Source organism: Gastrolobium bilobum, unplaced genomic scaffold (genome assembly GCF_033153095.1).
Source record: "Gastrolobium bilobum isolate Gb01-03AN ecotype WA unplaced genomic scaffold, APGP_CSIRO_Gbil_v1 utg14547, whole genome shotgun sequence".
NCBI classification, from domain to species: domain Eukaryota; kingdom Viridiplantae; phylum Streptophyta; class Magnoliopsida; order Fabales; family Fabaceae; genus Gastrolobium; species Gastrolobium bilobum.
In genome coordinates, this window is record NW_026897137.1 from 153195 (window position 1) to 169395 (window position 16201).

Sequence of the window (16201 nt, forward strand, 5' to 3'; positions counted from 1 at the left end):
GAACTTGAACTAATGGATGTTAACAGATAATGACTAAGCCACCAAAAGACCAGAAAGAAAAATATAACAAAGATGTATAAATGATGATGGAGGAAAGAAGACGAACAATATTTACATATATCGCGTGGTATCCATTCTTAGAATTAAATATTGTTGTCCTCAACAAATAATTTAAATCTAAAAGTAATCTTTAACAAAAAATCATAAAAAATAATCATGCTTTGAAACATATCACAAATAATAAAATTGCAGGTCAGAATATCAACATATCCAAAATATAATGGATGCCCTCATCTTTAGGAGCAGGCCCTTTTTCATTCCAATAGAGTCAATAAACAGCATCACATTTAAGATGCTTGGATTTGCATTTGTTATAGAACAACTGTTAAGGGTGTTGTGTGAGACAACAAACACAAGAAAGCAACAAAAGCAAATAGAAGAGTCAAAATACGTGGAGGTGGCAATGGCATTTTACTCCGTGACATATCGTCCGTGTATTCTGGGCCAAAATCTGAAATATAACCACCACCATCGTTGGGTCCTCTAGTCCACATACCCACATTATTGTCCCTGCACATTCATCACCCATGTTTCAGATTTCATTTTCATTGTTGATGCATATCAATTTGTTAAATTCTCTTAACATTCATCCCAAATAAACTGTTTTAGGAGAAAAGAAAAATAATTACTTATCCGCTATCATCTTATTTATTAGAGTTTGATGAAATCATTCAAAACTCTTCTAGTGTCACCCATATCATATAACAAAAAACTAAGATTATAAATCAAAACCCCAACTCCATTTAATATTAAGAAAAATTGCTCATCTATATAAGAATGTTAACAATTATTAAATTATTCAACAAATTAAAAATAATTTCGGTGAAGTTTAATCAAATTGCTATTTGAATAAAGTATGACTCAGGGTTTTATAAAATTTGATGAAATCATACAAGTATCACTTCTAAAAAAAAATTCATAGAGTTTTTTCTTACGTAAAGGCAGATTTATTACAATAAGTTTATTCTAACAATAATTCCGTTCTAATCACCATTACCATAACTTCTTAGAGGAGAGATATTCTCACTACCAAAATTTTTCACTACCTATCTAATCACCATTAGATTAACATTTTCTCTCTTTTCAAAAACTTTTTAACATTCTCTCTCTTTGATCCAATGGTGATGTGATGGGTAGTAAGCTAGTAGTAAAAAATTTTGGTAGTTAGAATATCCTCACTCAACTTCTTATACTTAGAGCCCATTTGTTTGATCTTTTAAAAAAGTAGTAGCTTTTATGCCTTCCTTATTTTAGAAGTCTTTTTTACAAAAGTCAAAACTATTTAGATTTTTTAAAAAAATATTTAGTTTTTGATAAAAATATTTGGTTTTCGACTTTTTCTATTTTTATAAGCTAAATTTTTTAGCTTTTTTGTGACTTCTGCTTTCTTTTAAAATAGACATTCAAACAAACTTACAGTGAGAAGTGCTTTTTTTTTAAAAAAAATAATTTTTGGAGAAAAAAAAACTTATTCAAACGGGCTCTAAGTATTTGTGGATATCTTCAGACACCATTTCATTTTTTAATTAATAAACAAATAAAAAAATATTACGATTTTTAAATAAAAATATAACTCAATAGTTTAAATTTATTCAAAGTTAATAAGTTAATCCTAAATTAATACTAATAAGTAGAATTTAAAAACTAATTAAACAAATTTAAAATTTAAAGGTGTGCGTGTATTTAAAAGGGGAAATATGAAATTTAAGGTGTCCCAACTACTTTTTCTCTAAATTTTTTTTTTTTTTTTGGTAATGTAAAGTTTTTTATTACCTCCCTAGAAAACATAAACTCAATAATTGAAGAGATATGTTATTTTACCTATTTTTTTATATTTACCTTAACTTCTATTTTGTAATACTTTTAGGGTGTGTTTGGTGTGATGTATAAGGCCTGATAGTATAAGCTTATAATATACGTTATGACATTTTCAGTTGTTTGGTGTGACCATCGTATAATATAAGCTTATACAACAGGATCTCCTTATACATCAAAATGATGTATAACTTAATCAAGCCTAGGAGTGGTGGATTAGGCATGATAAGGGACTGATGTATTAATATTGCTTACAAATACAATTCCCAAGAACAATATATCATTTCAATATTTATATATTAAAATAATTTTTTTTAATATATTAATTTTTAAAATATTGGAGGATATTATTTTATACAATACCATACCAAACGCTGGATAGTATTAAAATTTAATCAGGTCTTATACAATCAGGTCTTATACTATCAGGTCTTATACTATCATGCCTTATACTATACTATGTACCAAACATGCCCTTAAGGCATATTTGGTGCACTGTATAGGATAATACCTGATAATATAACATTTGATAGTATAAGACCTGATAATATAAGGTCTGATTGTATAAGATCTGATTAAATTTTAATACTATCCAATGTTTGACATGATATTGTATAAGATAATATCATCCAGTGTTTGGTAATGCACTGTTTAATACTATATATGATAATAAATGTTTTTGATAAAAATATCCTTTAATAAAGAGTTTATATAATTCTTCCAAATATGTCATGTGATATTAATTTTTATAAAAATGTATCAATTTGTGTGTCCAAAATATATATTAATTATTATAAAAATAAAAATATCCAATATTTTAAAAATTAATATATTAAAAAATTAAATATTATTTTAATGTATTAATATGAAAATAATATATAAATTCTTGATAATTGCATTCGTCAGCATGTTAATACATTAATCCCCTTTTCAACCAAAAAAAAAAAATATTAAACCCTTATCAGGTCAAATCTAAGGCTTAAGCTTACACTATACGATGGTCACTCACCAAACAACTAAAAAAATATCATGACATATAATATAAATCTATACTATCAAGTTTTTATATATCACACCAAACGCCCTTAAATCAGAATCTTAAAAGAGAAAAAAATAATAAATGGTAGTTGAGATTTTAATATAATGATATTAAAAATAATAAATAAGATAGACATTAAAAACGATAATGGAATAACAAATTACTACGTATCCATAATATATAACTTAAAAAGAAAAAAAAGAAGTGTTTGGATAACCCGATATGGGTCCGAATTAAATAGGATTCTATAAAAAAATAAAATAAAATTGCCTACATACCTGGCGACGCCGAGAACACCGGCGGCCATGGTGAGGACGGAGATACGATCGGCGGATTTGGGGTCAACACTGTACGCATTCTGGTACTTCACCTCACCACTTTCCCCAGAACCCACGAAGAACGCTCCATTCACCATTACATCTCCTTCTGACCTCCAATTCCACCCACTCCATTCCCCTGTTTCCCTCTTCGTCACTTCCTTCGCGTAAGGATTCTCCGGTGCCGTGAACCGGTTCCCCTGGCTATTTATTGTGGGTCCCGCACTTCCCCCAATCGCATACATCTCCCACCTCGTGAAGTCGTTGTTCACCACATGGAAGTATCCCAGCCTGCAACGTGGCATCCTCTGTACCAGGTTTTCGCCGAAGTGGTTAAACGCGAGCGTGACCTGCATGCCCGAGTCAGGTAGGTAGTTATCGCTGTGTCCCAACAGCATCACCTCGTTGTGGTGCGAGAAATGGTTGTTGGAAACGGTTATCGCCGTTGAGCCCATCACGGCATCAATTAAACCGTCCTTGCAGCGTGACAATGTGCAGTGGTCGATCCATATGTCCCTCGAGCCAAATATGGATATTCCGTCGCCGTCAGATAACGTTCGAAAACCGTAGTGCTGTGGGCTCGAGCGAACGTTAGTGTTACCCGAGGGGTGACAGTGGTGAATGTGAATATTGTGGATGATGACGTTGGTTATATACTGAAGAGTGATGCAGCCACCACCGACAATGTGAACGTCAGCGCCACGACCATCGATGGTTTTGTAGCTGTTGAAGATGAGTTCCTGAGAGAGCTTAATCATCATGTTAGTGGGGAACACTATCCACAGTGGCTCGTTTTGTATCACTGCGTATCTTAGTGTGCCAGGTTTTGGGTTCACAGGGTTATCGTCTGAAGAGTCCGTGATGATGTAAAAGTCACCGCCTTTGCCTCCCTTTGCGTTCTGACCGAACCCAATTGCACAATCAGCTAGTCTTTGTCGATTGTTGAACCAATTTGTGTTGCATTTCCAACAATCGTCGATTGGGTTCCCTGTTAGGCATGATTGTACTTCATCTTTATGTGATATTGATAACATTTCCCTTCTTGCAATTGAAGCTTTAACCTTACTACAAAACAAAAAATGGGGCAATTTGAGCTACAACTAACTAGTACTTTGAAATGTAGGGTCAGCAAGATGAAAGCACAGGACCAAGTGAGTTATTGTTATGTTTAGCATAAAATCAAACACCTAAGAAACAAGAGATATACAGAACAGTGAACAGAACAATGGTGTGGGTATACCTATGAACTTCTCGGGCAACAGCTTCGGGATCTGGGTGTTGCCCGGGAAGAGTGAGGTTAAGCATTGGTGTTCCATGTGGTAAAAACGAACACAGAACAGAGATTAGTAAAATGCAGGTTCCTTGGAGCATATTGTTGATGAAGAAGAGTGCTCATTCACTGCTGCTAAGTTACACGTTAGTGGCTGCGACAAGTACAACAGTTCAATGGTTGCTTTTCTGAAAAGGTTGTTAGTGTTCCTTTGGGAGCATTAATAAAAAGTGAAACTCCGTTATTAAAGGCAATAACAACCATAGAGGTGGAGTGTGAATGTGAACAGAAGCATTGTATAATTACCTTCCTAATTAAGCTCTCAGTGGTACTGTGCTCTAGTATTTAACATTTTACCATTCTTGTGATTCATGGTTCTTTTGATTATGTTAAGGTCTTAAAGATACCAAAAGATAAAAAATAAAAATAGATTAAGAGGTGAAGTGAGTGAGACTGGGAGTATGCGAGGATGAGCATTGAGCAATGTTACCGGAATCATGGTGTCCCACTTCTCGATGAAGTGGTCTCCAATTTTGTTTTGGCGGGACGGAGTCACTTCCCCCTCGGGAACGGAATAAAGTTACTTATCACGCGATTGGCCCAATGTTTGACTACTACGAGTCTACGACCATATGATACTGTTAATTCTGATAACTACATCTGCAACAGAGGTTCGCTAGGAACATTCTCGAAGGGCATGACTTCCTTTTTACTTTTGGACCAAAAAAAAAAAAAAAAAAATATATATATATATATATATATATATATATATACATAGAGAGTAAACATATAAAATAGAGTAAACATTTATAATACCAATCAATTATGCAAAAAAATATAAAATATCTTAAATATTTATATTAAACTCAATAAAATGGTAATCGTAATCCAACGAATCTAATAGTTGAAACTAATAACGCAATGCAATACAACCTTCGAATCTTTTTTTGAGTTTCTGCAATCTATGTTGAAGTGTCGGAGGGTGTCGAAGTATCGAATAGTGTCAAAAGTATCGGACATGATACGTTAAGATTTTTAAAATATCGATGCTTCATAGTTCTATATCATCTATGTAATATATAATAATTAGAAAATATTGGGACCCACAAGTCCTTAACAAAATATGAAGATACTAAAATTTAAAATTAAAAGAGAAATGGAACTGAATTTTATAAATAAAACGTAGAATCATCAGACTGTAGACATCGCCTTTATTGATTTGACCCCTTAGTTATTGGCAATTTTTCATTTATAGTATCCACTCCATTTTAAAATATTCCATCGGTTCATCGCTTCGCGATTAATCCGATTCGGGGCGGGTCCGGGATTAAGGCTTTAAACCCTTCCATTTTAGAATTAGAGATAAATAGGACTCGGTCAAATGTTATTAAGTGGGTAAAGTAAATATATTATGTGACATTAAGTGAGTTAAGTAAATATACCAGGTGGGTTCCACAACTTCGACCACTGTTGTCACTAATTTTCTTCTCCTAGCCCCATGATAACTCGAGGGTTCAATGTTTTTCATAAATAAATTATTAAAGTAATATAATTAAGAGGGTTGTCTAGTTTTCTTAATCATTGTTATGCTGGTAGTTTCATCAAAAGAGAGAAATAGATTTTTAATGTGCTCCTGGACAGGGGTTGTTATGGACCCATATAATGGGCTCATTAAGTGGTAAGCCTAACAAGAGGTAATCTAAGATACTGATTGATATTAACAAAAGATAGATATCCATCAAGGATACTAATCCTAATACGACAGCATAGCAGACAGGCTTGGGCCCTCACCAGAGGCACCAAAGGCCCATCCACACTACCTACAGGTAACCTCTATAAATACAAGATAAACCCTAAAGGTACGTTACGCTCTCTCTCTTACTGTTATGTTGTCACTGTGCGCACACACACCCCATGGGCTAATGTCGTTATAGTATTCTGTGCACAGTGATCTACTTGACTCAAGGGTATCTCATTCATAGATACCTTGGAGAGGGCACTAGATCTAAGATAAACGCACCAGCCTATTGGGATGGACATCTCTGTCTCAAGGACAGAACATTGGCACCGTCTGTGGGGAATTCATCTTCATTGAATTGGAAGTTCCCACTAACCTGACAAAGGATCGCAATCCAGACAAGGAGTAGTAGCCAACAGCCACCCCAGAACCAGAATCAACCGTTGGATCCGGTCCTGGAAAAGGTAAATCGGCCTCAGGACCAGATCGAAAACAACGTGGACTATGACCATGCCCAGGTTGAGGATGACGTCTCAGACACCGTGTCTACTCCATCGCGTCGAGACAGGGGGGCTGATGCGATTATGGCTCCAATAAGGAACAACCCTTCCCAGCAGCCAGGAGATCTTGCTGCGCGTATTGCCCAATCAGCCGATCCGGATACTCGGTTGGCTAACAACGCAATTGCTGCGATCATGGAGCGGATTGCAGAATTGGAAACTCGTAATAACCTGCAACGGCAGCAAGACTTTCGGGCGATATGGGAGGAAAGTAATAGGGGAATGCGAGACCTGGAACAGCGCTTAACACATCTGAATGGACCGGGGGCAACATATACTAAAGGCCAGCCTGCCAATGGCCGAGAAGGAACTCGAAACCTAATCCTGCCAAACCGGGTTCCTGAAGTGGAAAATCAAGAAAGGCCCAACCCGGCGAATGCAGTAAACCCAAACCCAGGGAACCGGGATGTCGAGGGCCAACATGCTCAAAACCATCTGGCACAGGCCAATGGCCAGGAGGACCGGAATAGGACTCGTCATGACCAGAATGCTCAGATCGTCCGAGGACGTGTGGAACCCGGCAGATACAGAAGGAAGTACAGTAAGGGCAATACAACAACAGCCCTTTTACTGGTGAAATACTGAACGCTCCCTTCCCGGAGGACTTCGACTCAGCACGTCTTCCAAAGTACGATGGGAGTCAAGATCCACAAGTCCATACAGACGCTTTCGACACGGACATGTATATCCAAGGAATTGACGAACCCCTCATATCCTGGATATTCGCCATAACCCTGACTGGGGCAGCACAGGCGTGGTTTTCAACTCTTCCTGCTAATTCCATAAGCTCATTCAAGGAATTCGGGCAGAAATTCCTCTTAAACTTTGCAACCAGCAAAAAGCATCCCAAATCTGAGTTCGCTCTCGGAAAGATACGACAGCAACCCGAATCCAGAAATATCTTAATCGGTTCAAAGACGTTGCATTGCAGGTCCTCGAGTTGCAAGAGAATGTCCACGTACACCTCATTGTGGCTGGTTTAGATGGTGCTTCCATGCTAGCCAAGTCGGTCTACAAGGACCCGGTGAGGACGTTGGAGGAATTCAGAACTCGTTCGAAGAAATATCACGAACTGGAGCAAATGGAGATTGCAAATGCGCAATCTGAAGAGGGCAAAAAAGTTAGCCCGAGAAGGAGGAGCCAGCCCCAAAAGGGAAAGAACGGGTGGACAATAAGAAAAAAGACCCACGCGCTAGAGTCCCGGACATTAGGGATCGGGTTGGAAGATATGACCAGTATACACCGTTGAATGCGTCGCGCTCTCAAATCTGGAGGGAAGTAGCAATGACGGAAATGAAGAAGGTGGACAGACCCCGGCCTATATTTGACAGAGGAGGTTTGGACAAGTCCAAATATTGTGCCTTCCATGATGGGCCGGGCCACACAACTGATCAATGCTGGGATCTCCGAGATGCGGTAGAGAAATTTGTGAGAGATGGACGATTGCGTCAATACGTGATCAAAACCCAAGGGTCCAAAAACAACAAAAGGAAGTCGGGAAACAGAAAGAGAAGTAAAAGTTCAGTTCCTGAAAAGAAGAACAAGGATGAAAGGGACCGCAAAGATGATCCCAACTTCGACGAGTTCCTGGAAGCAGAATTTGATTGCAACGTAATCAGCGAAGCCCTTGGAGGAGGGGGTGACACTATAAGCGCAAGAAGGAAGTACTTGAAGGAGGTCCTTTCAATTCGGGACCGTTCTAAATTCAAGGAAGACTGATGCTCTCCGGCAAGTATACCGATCGCACAAGTAATATAGAAAGTAAGTAGAGTATCGTCTCCACAGGGATTGGGTCGAATATCAATTAATATTCCTTTAAAGAATGGAAGGGTTCAAATGGTTTTTGACAAATATTGTCGATTTGTGTAAAATTGAGAACTGAAATAAAGACTTGTTTTTGTAATTTTTCTGTAATGAAGAATAAAAATAAGAACAAGAATGATTTGATTTATGAAAATGAGAAAAGCATTGTAGCCAGAGCGCACTCACCATATGATCCCCACTTATTATTTTGAATTAATTTAAAACTATTCAATTATATAAATACTCAGATAATTATCATCTAAAATTAATTAGTTAAATCCCAATCTCTTGGCAATTTAACCCTTTAACCTCAATTGAAATCCTAATCCCTTAGTAACCCCTCATGAGAATTAAGCAATGAACTCAATAATTTAAGCATCTGCAATTAAATATACATCTATTCCTAGCATGCATAGTAATTGTTATCTTACCCCCTTTCAAGATGAAAACCCAAATATTCCTATCTAGGGTTCTAACCCTCAAACTATCCTCAACTATTAGATTGATCAAGTCTAACAAAGAAGATATAAAATACGCACAAGGTAACGATAAAGATAATTATATAAACGAAAAACCATAAATCAATCCATCGTAACAAGGGTTCACATAGGGTTCGTGACCCTAACTACAATAAAAAGTAAACTAGCCAAACATAATCATGGCTAAAAATCCAATATTCATAAAAACATAAAGTAAAAGAGGAAGAAGAAGAACAAGAATTTCTCTCCAGAGCTCTCCTTCTGACGCACAACGGTCTCCTTAGGTCCAGAATACCTAATTCTGTGCTGAGCCTCCTTTTTATAATCTTCTTTTTCATCTTCCAAAATTGCCCTCTTGAAAAGCACGGGCTGTGATTTCCGCAAACTGGCGCTCTTAGCGCCAGTTCCACGCCAAGAGCGTGGTTGCCTCTGAATCATCACGCCATCAGCGTGAAATCCACGCTATGAGCGCGGGAGAAAGGATGGTTTCACGCCATAGCGTGAACTCCATGCTATGAGCGTGGCAGTTTCTCTGTCAATGCATGCATGACAGAGAAACAGAGCAAGTTCTAGAATGCTATCACAGTGAGGTCTCTCAGAATAAAATAAGTGTTTAAGCACAAAACCTTACCAGCTATGATGTCAAGCTAGACTTCCAAAAGAAACATCAGGCATCATTAATCATTCAAGCATAAAATTCAGACAAACGAGCAATCATGAAATCTACTCATGTCCATACAATATCATCCCAGAAGTTCATACAACATGCTTCCCAGAATTCAGTCAAGCACATTAACTAGATAAGCACATTTAAACCTGAGAATTGCTTGAAAAACAGATCTTTTTTTAAGATAAAGAGCAACACAAAATACTAACTAAAATGACTCAGAAAAATTAAAAAAGTTTAGAATATCTCCCCTGATAGAAGAATTGTAGTTCTAAGATGCAAGCCTACCATTCCCAGATTTAGAGAATTGTTGTCCTCAGCAATAATTAAACCACAAGAAGGAAGAAAAACCTGCACAATGGAACAAACAGTGGCATATAGGATGAACTATAATGCGCACATTAAAACATCAGAGAGAAATATACCAACACAAAGTAACTAAAAGGCGAAACAGATAAATAAACTAGTATACAAAATCTCCGTCAATAAGGAGATATAATCAACCCTCCATGTCATCCCCCTCAACAGCGTTGGATGACTCAGCTAATGGAAGGTCCGGTGGTACTGGATGCCTTGGTGTATGAGACCACCATTCCCATATTTGATTCAGACCATGAATCCATGTGAGGAACTCTTTGAAGCATTGATTTTTCCGAGAGATAGAGTCTCGGTGTCTCTTGTCAAACTTCAGCTCCTGGTGTCTCTTCCAACTCGTATCAAAGAGTTTCACCACTTCCTTTCTCATTGCCTTCTTCTTTGTAGGATTACGCCTCCTTTGAGGCGTCATCACCTCTTTGACATCATCTTTTAGAGTTTGAGGAAGATCCTTCAATTTCACTTTTGAGGTACCATCTTCTTTGTAATCATCTACTTTTTCAGGAACTTCAAACACTACATTCTTTTTTTCCTTAGCAGGAACAATCTTATGCGCCTCAAGTTCTTCGTCAAGCTCTTGACTAGAAGATTTTTCTTCCTTCCCTACTTGCTCGAGCCTAAAACAATCGCCTTTGCCAGAAGATTGTTTCATAGAGTCAAAGACATTGATGGTAATAGAGTCATCTTTCATCCTTAACTCTAGCTTCTCATTCTCAACGTCAATCATGGCACGAGATGTAGCTAAGAAAGGTCTACCCAGCAAAAAAGGCATCTCAGTTCCCCCTTCCATGTCAAGCACCACAAAATCAGCAGGGAAGATGAACTTGTCCACCTTCACAAGATCATCTTCTATTATTCCACTAGGCTTCCTTACAGACTTATCAGCAAGTTGCAGAGATGCCAAAGTAGGCTTCAACTCGGTGATCCCCAAGGAATTACAAACAGAAAGGGCATAAATTAATTCTAGCCCCTAGATCACATAATGCCCTGCCAATTTTAGTGTTCCCAATTTCAATAGGAATATTGAAACTCCATGGATCATTAAGCTTGGGTGGAAACTTTTTCTGTATTATGGCGCTACACTCCTCAGTGAGTGTTACTGTTTGGCACTCTTGCAGCTTATGCTTTCTTGATAACAAGTCCTTCATGAACTTAGCATAATTGGGCATGCAAGCCAAAGCTTCAGCAAAGGGAATGTTGACATGCAATTTCTTGAATATATCAAGAAATCTGTCATAATGTTGCTTATGAGCATCCTTCTTGAATCTTTCAGGATAGGGTGCCATGGCCCTCACATATTCGGGACTCAATTCATGCTTCTTCTTTTCCACTGGCTTCACCACTTCAGCAGGTTTTTCAATTTCTTTTTCTTTTTCTGGCTCACCTGCAGTGTCTAGCTTTTCTTTAACCTCAGGAGATGGAAGTATTTTTCCACTTCTAATTGTGATGGCCATACAATCTTCCCTCGGATTGGTGACTGTGTTACTAGGGAAGGTGCCTGGAGTTCTATCAGCAATTTGCTTAGCCAGTTGGCCAATTTGAGTCTCCAAATTTCTGATAGAAGCCTGTGTTCTTGGTATTGGCCCTTGTCTCCTCCATGAAAGCACTAGAGTGTTGAGCCATTTGTCCAACTAACCTCTCCAAATCAGAGGGTTCGTTACAGATAATTGTTAGAACTATAATCAAGACCACCTCCTTGACCTCTCCTCTGAAAAATTGCTATTTCCAGAAGGGAAATTCTGATTCCTCGGACTGTTTCGTGGCAGAGATCTTTAATCATACCATACCCCATTCACCTGCACTTGTCGAGGGGAGTCAGAAGATAATATAGATGAACAGTCATTGGATTCTTGGTCACCCTTGCAGTATTCACAAACAACTGAAGCAGCTTGGGCTTGGACACTAGAGAGTTGCATCTTGTCAAGCCTCGATGTTAGATTTGCCATTTGCTGTGATAACAATTTATTTTCAGCTAGCACTGCATCATTATTGTCCAGGTGAAGAATACCTCTCTTAGGCTTAGATGACAATCCTTCATTTTCATTGGAAGCCATTCTTTCAATCAATGCAAGAGTCTCATTTGCTCTCATCGATTTGATGCTACCACCTGCTGCACCATTCAGGACCATCCAGATTTCCGGTTTGCATCCGTTGAAGAAGATTCGGACTTGATCACCATTGGTCATGGGGTAGTGAGGGCATCTCCTCATTAGATCTTTGAAGCGGTTCTAGGCTGCACACATAGTTTCACCCTCAACTTGAGTGAAATTGGTGATATCATTCACCATTTGATTGTACCTCTCCATTGAGAAGAATTCAGCAAAGAAATTATTTGATAAGGTTTCCCATGAAGGAATACTTCTCGCAGGCTGCCTCTCCAACCAATTCAAAGCTTTTCCTTTAAGAGCAAAAGGAAACAGTCTCAGCCGGACTGCATCATTGGACACTTGAGGATGCTTGGTCGAGTCACAGATCATCAGGAATCTGTTTATGAACCTATGAGGGTCTTCATCAACCTCTCCCCCAAACTGAGCTCTCTCCACCAGTCGAATATTATCAGACTTGAGCTCCCAATTATTGTTGCCAACTTCAGGATTGACAATACTTGAATTGAGCCTATTGAATAGTGGCGTCAGAATGGTATCCATGAGCGGATTGTCCGCATCATTGTTGTCTGCCATCTTGTGTGCTTCTTCAGACAAAACTCTTAACTCGTTGTATGCAAGCTTCTTCCGAGCAAGTTTTCTGTTCCTCTTTTCTGTTTTTGTAATCTCCAAATCTAGTGGAAATTCTGGCTCTTTACCTCGCATACAACTCAGAAAATAGATTAGTAGCACTGTTCAAGAATCACAGAAAAATCAAAAATAAAATAAAATAAAAATCCAATCTTAAAAATCAAAATTAATTGATACAAGGAACGCCAATCCCCGGCAACGGCGCCAAAAACTTGATGCTCTCCGACAAGTATACCGATCGCACAAGTAATATAGAAAGTAAGTAGAGTATCGTCTCCACAGGGATTAGGTCGAATATCAATTAATATTCCTTTTAAGAATGGAAGGGTTCAAATGGTTTTTGACAAATATTGTTGATTTGTGTAAAATTGAGAACTGAAATAAAGACTTGTTTTTTTAATTTTTCTGTGATGAAGAATAAAAATAAGATTAAGAATGATTTGATTTATGAAAATGAGAAAAGCATTGTAGCCAGAGCGCACTCACCTTATGATCCCCACTTTATTACTTTGGATTGATTTAAAAATATTCAATTATATAAATACTCAGATAATTATCATCTAAAATTAATTAGTTAAATCCCAATCCCTTGGCAATTTAACCCTTTAACCTCAATTGGAATCTTAATCCCTTAGTAACTCCTCATGAGAATTAAGCAATAAACTCAATAATTTAAGCATCTGCAATTAAATATACATCTATTCCTAGCATGCATAATAATTGTTATCTTACCCCCTTTCAAGATGAAAACCCAAATATTCCTATCTAGGGTTCTAACCCTCAAACTATCCTCAACTATTAGATTGATCAAGTCTAACAAAGAAGATATAAAATGCGCACAAGGTAAAGATAAAGATAATTATATAAACGAAAAAACCATAAATCAATCCATCGTAACAAGGGTTCACATAGGGTTCGTGACCCTAACTACAATAAAAAGTAAACTAGCCAAACATAATCATGGCTAAAAATCCAATATTCATAAAAACATAAAGTAAAAGAGGAAGAAGAAGAACAAGAAGAACAAGAATTTCTCTCCGGAGCTCTCCTTCTGACGCACGACGGTCTCCTTAGGTCCAGAATACCTAATTTTGTGCTGAGCCTCCTTTTTATAATCTTATTTTTCATCTTCCAAAATTGCCCTCTTGAAAAGCACGGGCTGTGATTTCCGCAAACTGGCGCTCTTAGCGCCAGTTCCATGCCAAGAGCGTGGTTGCCTTTGAATCATCTCGCCATCAGCGTGAAATCCACGCTATGAGCGCGGGAGAAAGGATGGTTTCACGCCATCAGCGTGAACTCCACGTTATGAGCATGGGAGTTTTTGGTTCTTCACGCCATCAGCGTGAAATCCACGCTATGAGCGTGGATCTTCATTTTGGCAAGTCTCCATTTGACTCCAGTTTTGTCTGCTTTTCCTACAAAATCAGCATAAAGTCAGTTGAACAATCCTGGATTTGGAATTTCAGCAAAACAACAATAAACGTTGCCTTTTTACTCAGGATTAGCCAATAATCTTCTTCTTTTTGGCTTGACTTTACCCATATGCTGAAGGCATATCAAAGACCCAAGCAAACCAGATTCTCCTTTGCTGTATTTTACAAAGAAAGACATGCATGGCGTGTTGCCGGGGCATGTTGACGGATTAGTCATCGCTGGAACCCTGGTAAACTGCCGAGTTAAGAAGATCTTTGTTGATGCAGGGAGTAGTGCTGACATCATACTGTGGGACGCTTTCAAAAAGATGAACCTGGATGAGGAGGACCTCAAACCTTGCAAAACAACCTTGATAGCTTTTAATGGAGAGCATACACCTCCTAAAGGCTATATAGATCTCCGGTTGACCCTGAGAACCAAAGAAGCGTTAAAATCAGAATGAGTGGGATTTATAGTGGCCGACTTCCCAAGAATATAACATAATTCTCGGAAGGACAACTATACACCAGTGGGACATGTTGGTATCCACGAAGCATCAAAAGATAAAGATGTTAAGCAGTAAGGATGAAATAATTACTGTTTGTGGGGATCAAAAAGAGTCCAGAGGATGCTATTTCGACATCGTCAAAGATAATGAGGATGGACATACAGGTCCACCCCGAATTCATGCAGGGGATAAATGTAAGAACCCGCACCGTTAATTAAGAAAGTTAATCAATTAATTATGTGAAATTAAGAAATAATTCCATAATTGACCCTAATAATTATTATGACGCTTAAATAAATATAGAAAGTGATTAATAATGTTTAAAGTCGCTTTTCTGACGAAAAATGCAGATACCGGTTCTGCTAGTCGGTATAAATGTGCACCGATAAAGTATCCCGGAAAATTATAATAAGTGCATGAATATTTCTAGAATAATATATAGGACTTGTAAAACAAGTTTGAAGTCAAAATAATGAGATTTGATGTCGGAACTAATATTGTCAGCGTTAAAACGCGTAACCAAAAAATGTTGCGAAAAATTAATATAAAAATGTGAAAGATCCTAGAAAAATGGCTAGGTTCAGAATATGAAGTTTGAGATTAAAATGATCAGCGTAGCTATTTTTTCTAATACTGTGTGTTTTAACTTAAGTGGGCCTATATAAGCTTATGGCACAATGCCCTAGGTCAGAAATACATTTGTGCTACGTGATTTTCTGAGTTCCCTTCATGTGCCACCTTCTCTTTTCCACTCCATAGCTTCTTCTTCACAAATTTCACCAAAGTGATCACCTTTGGTCATGGTTCCTTCACCAAAATAGTTGAGTATTGTGAGGACAAGCCTTGTGTGAGTAAAAGATCTTGATTTTCTGAGTTTAGGCTGCTGTGTGAGAGGTTTTGTGGGCTGAGTTGGTGTTCCCATTGGTGTGAGCCTTTGTTCATGCCATTGGAGGCTTCAAGGAGCCATCTTTGAAGGTAAAGGTCCAACCTTGTGGTGTATTTTCGTGCTCTTGCAAAGTCAGAATCTTTGAGCCTTGTTGGAGATCTCCAAGAGCCTTCTTTTTGCTGAGTTTGAACCTCCATTGGTATACCTTGAAATTTCCTTTGAAATTTCATGAAAATGGCTTGTTTATGTTATGAAATGAGTTAACTTTAATCATTCAAGCTTAGGGTTGTTAATCTAAGGCTTATAAGTGGTAATGAACATCTGTTTTGGGTCAAAACCGAACCTTGGGTCATTGGGTGGCATTTTGGCTTCGGATTATGCAGAAAAAATCTGCAGAAAACTGTTCTGCCCGTGTAAGAACCCGCACCGTTAATTAAGGTATTTAATTAATTAATTATGCAAAATTAGGAAATGATTCCATAATTGACCCTAATAATTATTTATGAGGCTTAATAATCGTAATAAGTGATTAAGAA

General features: G+C 37.7%; 1 protein-coding gene across 1 annotated transcript; it reads right to left on the minus strand.

Moving 5' to 3' along the window:
- Positions 1-371: 371 nt before the first annotated feature.
- On the minus strand, positions 372-4602 carry LOC133304444 (probable pectate lyase 12). Its single transcript, XM_061504484.1, has 3 exons — positions 4472-4602; positions 3193-4296; positions 372-570 (listed from the first exon to the last, which is right to left on the minus strand). The coding sequence occupies exons 1-3, from the start codon at positions 4600-4602 to the stop codon at positions 372-374; spliced, it is 1434 nt and encodes a 477-aa protein (XP_061360468.1).
- Between the last annotated feature and the right edge of the window lie 11599 nt (positions 4603-16201).